The sequence below is a fragment of the Myotis davidii genome, unplaced genomic scaffold (genome assembly GCF_000327345.1).
Source record: "Myotis davidii unplaced genomic scaffold, ASM32734v1 scaffold425, whole genome shotgun sequence".
Classification (NCBI taxonomy): domain Eukaryota; kingdom Metazoa; phylum Chordata; class Mammalia; order Chiroptera; family Vespertilionidae; genus Myotis; species Myotis davidii.
In genome coordinates, this window is record NW_006296413.1 from 2,881,280 (window position 1) to 2,885,231 (window position 3,952).

Consider the following 3,952-nt stretch of genomic DNA (forward strand, 5'->3'; position numbering starts at 1 on the left):
CGGGCGGGGCGGCATGGTGTCGCTGACGGAGCGCCAGGGATTTCCACTCCCGCCCCACACACAGCCCTGACCCAGACCTCCTTTGGGGTTTTCCCAGTTCCCGACCTCAGCTCTTTGCAGGTGGAAGCCTGCACCTCGGGGATGCGGCTCCCCCGCCCTCGCTGGGTTCGATGGCCAGTGGGTCGGGATTCTCTGGAGTCGGCCAAGCTCTCCCAGCAGAACACACCGGGAGCCGGCTGCAGCCTGGGTTCGGATGGTCCCACCCGTGCCTGCACCACCACCGACTCACCAGGGGCCGGGAGCGTGGGTGGCGGCAGCCGCTACACATCTCTGAGCCTCATTTTTTTCAGCACAAGGAAGCGAGGGGCCTGGCAATTCCTTGCTGCTTGGCGGGCGCCTGGTGGATGAGAAAGCCGCCTGCGACCTAGAAAGGCTGACCAGGGCAGAGCCGGGCCCGAGACCCACCCTGTTATGTCTGGATGGTCTCGCTGGAGTAGGGCCTGAGTGGGGCACAGCCTCTGAAAGTGCCTGGGGCCCAGCTGGGACCTAGGGGAGTCTTGTGAGGGTCCCCCGATCAGAGTGGGGGTGGAGTCAGGCCATCTGAAGTGAATCTGGCCTCCACCGCCTACTGGCTGTGTCCTTGGTTGGGTCGCTTTACCTGAGTGTTGGCAGAAAAACTGGGCTAATAATTGTTCCCACTCTGAGGGATGTCAGCGTCAGTGAAGTGCGGACTGGTTAGTGCTGCCCCCTAGTGTTGTGCAGAGAGGATGCGGGGAGAAGGGGGCGCCTGGAATCCGCATCCCCTCCTTGCCTGTCTTGGCTTTGCCACACCTGTCTTGCCCCAAAGCAACGTCTGCCCAGCGTGAGCACCAGCTGCTTGTTCTCAAAGGCGCCCAAGCTCTGCTTGGCACAACAGTGCAACTGTTGGCGCTGCTGCTGATGATCATAGGAGGAGCTCAGTAAATTGGCCTATGTCCTTAGGAATGCCACCCTTCTTTCTTGTGCCTCATTTTCATGGTCTTGGAGTATAAAATCTTTCTTCCTGACAGGGGTGGAGTTGAAATGTACACCGGGAAAGGAGGTAGTAGTGCTGTCCACTGCCACCAGTGGGCAATTCAGGCCACCAAAAGACCCAGGACCCCTGGGAGCCTCAACAAGCTGCCTTTTTCTGATCCTAGCTACTCCGAGCCTCACTAGGGTCCTGTGCTAGCAGCTGGACATGGAGGATCTCATTTAATTTTGCAAAAAAACCTTGAAATAGGATATCACTATTTTACCTATTGTACAGATGGGGAAACTAAGGCTAATAGGTTCATCGACTTCCCTAAGGCCACCTAGCATGTCCTCCGGTGTCCCTGAAGTGGGACTCAGCCTTCCTCAGACTCCACCTGCCTACACACACACACACACACACACACACACACACCCATCCACTCACGAGTCCTGACTGTCCCGGCCTTGTCTCTTCTCATGGGAAAGAAGAGGCGGGTGAGGAAAGAACATTAAGTACCTACTGATTACAGGTACCCTCCATAATTCACAACCGCCTGGTGACGGGACTTTTATTCCATTTAACGGAGGAAACGGAGACTCCAGGAGTGGAAAAGGGCAGAGCTGGGCCAAGACCAGGGGTCTGATCCCCTCCACCACCACTTCTGAGTTCTCCTCGGGGTTGTGCCTGTGCCCGTTGCTCATCTCTCTTCCATGGTCCGAGGTTCCCTGCTAGACCTGGGACCAGGATGTTCCCATCTGGTTCCCAACCGGGTTGAGAGAAAACCACTGGGTAGAGTTGGATTCCTAGTGCTCTGTGTGTGTGTGTGTAGAAGCCGCCACGCTTCCATACCACCCCCGCCCCAGCATCCCCAGCGGGGCTCCCCTACTCTGGCAGCGTGCTGCTCTGGAAGCAAGGCTGATCACATCCCCTCTCACCACTCATGGGGGCCCTCTGTCCTCCCAATAGCCCCAGGCCGGGTCTCTGTGCTCCAACTGGTTGTGTGGCCTGGGGTGGCCGTCCTCTCCCCGCCCACCCCCCACCAGGCCACCAGAAATCTGCACTCCCTAAGACAGCCATCTTCCACTGGGGATGAGGTCCAGGTCAGGCTTGTATTCAGAGCCTCTTCTTCAGGTTTTTATATCTCCAGAACCTCTGTCTACCTGTCGCCCTAGCTCACTCCCCCTAGAGCAGCGGTCGCCAACCTTTCGGACCTCACGGACCACCCGCGGTCGGTGGACCACCGGTTGGCAACTGTTGCCCTAGACAGTCTGGGGGCAACCTCAGCAGCACCCCAAGCTTGTCTTGGCTCTCAGGGATCCGATTCAGACTTGGCCTCCATGGCAACCACAGCCCACCAGGCCCCAGTCCAATGTCCCCACCCTCTTTCCTCTTTTCTGCTCCCTCCACACCCGGCCCATTTTCCGGGCCGCACCTGTGCCCAGGCTGCTCCCCTTACCTGGGCTGCCCTCCCCACGGCTCCCACCCGGGAAAGCAGCACCGTGTAATGGAGAAGAGGGCAGGCCCTGCGTCCAGGCAGGCAGCCGTGGACGGGAATCTGACCTGGCCACTTCCTAGCAGCGGGACGTGGAACACGTACCTTCATCTGCCCATAAATGGGAATGGTAACACCTCCCTCCCTGGGTTCCCAGGAGGATTAAATACCCGAACCTCTGAGAAGCAGAGCCCGATGCCTGGTGAGTGATCAATGAACATAGTTATTATTATCATTAGCACAGTGCGGGGCACAAGTGGGCATTCGGGAAGGGTAGCCCTTATATCACAGCCAAAGCTATGGAACTGCGAGTCCTCTCTCCTCCCTTGACTCCTGACTGTCCACAAATGAGGTTCCGAATCCTCCATCCAGCATCTTCCCTGTCAGCACAGCCCCACCTCCTGCCCTCCGGGAGCCCCTGCTCCAGCCTCTCTGAACCCCACTCAGTTCCTGCTTCCTTACCTCTGAGCCTGTGTTCCCGCTCCCTCCTGCCAAGGGCACCCTCCCCTTCCTGTGGGGGATCCCTGAGCTCCTATGCCACCTCCCCTGTGACCCTCCCTGACTTTTCCACCTGTCGATGAGACCCGCACCACAGCCTCTGGTAACTCTCCAACCCGGGCACACCGGAAGCCATGCTGTCATTCGGCAATGTGGTCTGTTGTCCACTAGGGTGTGTGCTCCACCAGGCAGGGACCAGGCCTGACTGTCTTTGTGTCCCCAGAACCCACCTGGCATGGAGTCCAGCCCACAGTGGTATCAGCAGATGCTGGTCCCAGCCTGCCGCCCGCCTGGAACTCCGTCAGGGGCTGGGGCGCTGCACACATGCAGGATGCATGGGGTTGGTGAGGGCAGCTGAGCAGCAAGGTTTACAGGACCCCACGGCAGCAGCAGGGGGAGTAGCTGAAGCTGGGTCAGCAGGCTCCGGGCACAGCCAGCCTAAACTGGGGGTCAGGGGCCCAGGGCCCTTTCACTCCCCCAGCGGCACAGTGTAGGCGGCATGATGTGAGACACTCCAGGAGGGGCCAGGGATGGGGGTGGGCTTTCTCCCATCAGGCCAGGACAGAGCTGGTGCTGGGGACCCCATCATTCTGGCTGGAGTACGGGCCTCAGGAACACCTTTGGGTTAAAAGGGGAGGGGCACAGCCCATCCGATGCGTCCACATGGTGTGGCTAGGTGCCAGCAGGTAGAGTCCCACATGCAGAGCTCCCTCTAGGCTGCAGGAGGTGGGGGACCTGGGTGGGCAGGTGGGCGAGGCAGCAGGGGGTCCTGGGAGCCTAGTCCAGTGGTCCCTGGAAAATGAGGCGGACACAGCCATGCTCGCCGGTGAGCCAGGCCCCACAGAAGGGGCAGGCGGCATGGAAAGCGTGAGTGCCATGGGGCAGTGGCGTCTGGGCCCAGTAGCGGGCAGTCTTCTCAGAGCAGACATGGCCGCAGGGTGCAAAGGCGTGGCTGGGCGGTCCGGGGT

The 3,952-nt window shown here is 59.8% G+C and overlaps 2 protein-coding genes across 2 annotated transcripts in view; both read right to left on the bottom strand.

The window, feature by feature from the left end:
- Nucleotides 1-3,952, bottom strand: part of DPP3 (dipeptidyl-peptidase 3) — a 29,505-nt gene that overhangs the window by 20,863 nt on the left and 4,690 nt on the right. The window lies entirely within an intron of this gene.
- Nucleotides 3,762-3,952, bottom strand: part of PELI3 (pellino E3 ubiquitin protein ligase family member 3) — a 9,973-nt gene continuing 9,782 nt past the window's right edge. Inside the window, exon 8 of the mRNA XM_015568962.1 lies at nt 3,762-3,936. Coding sequence (XP_015424448.1) covers nt 3,762-3,936 — 175 coding nt within the window. The remainder of the gene's footprint in view (nt 3,937-3,952) is intronic.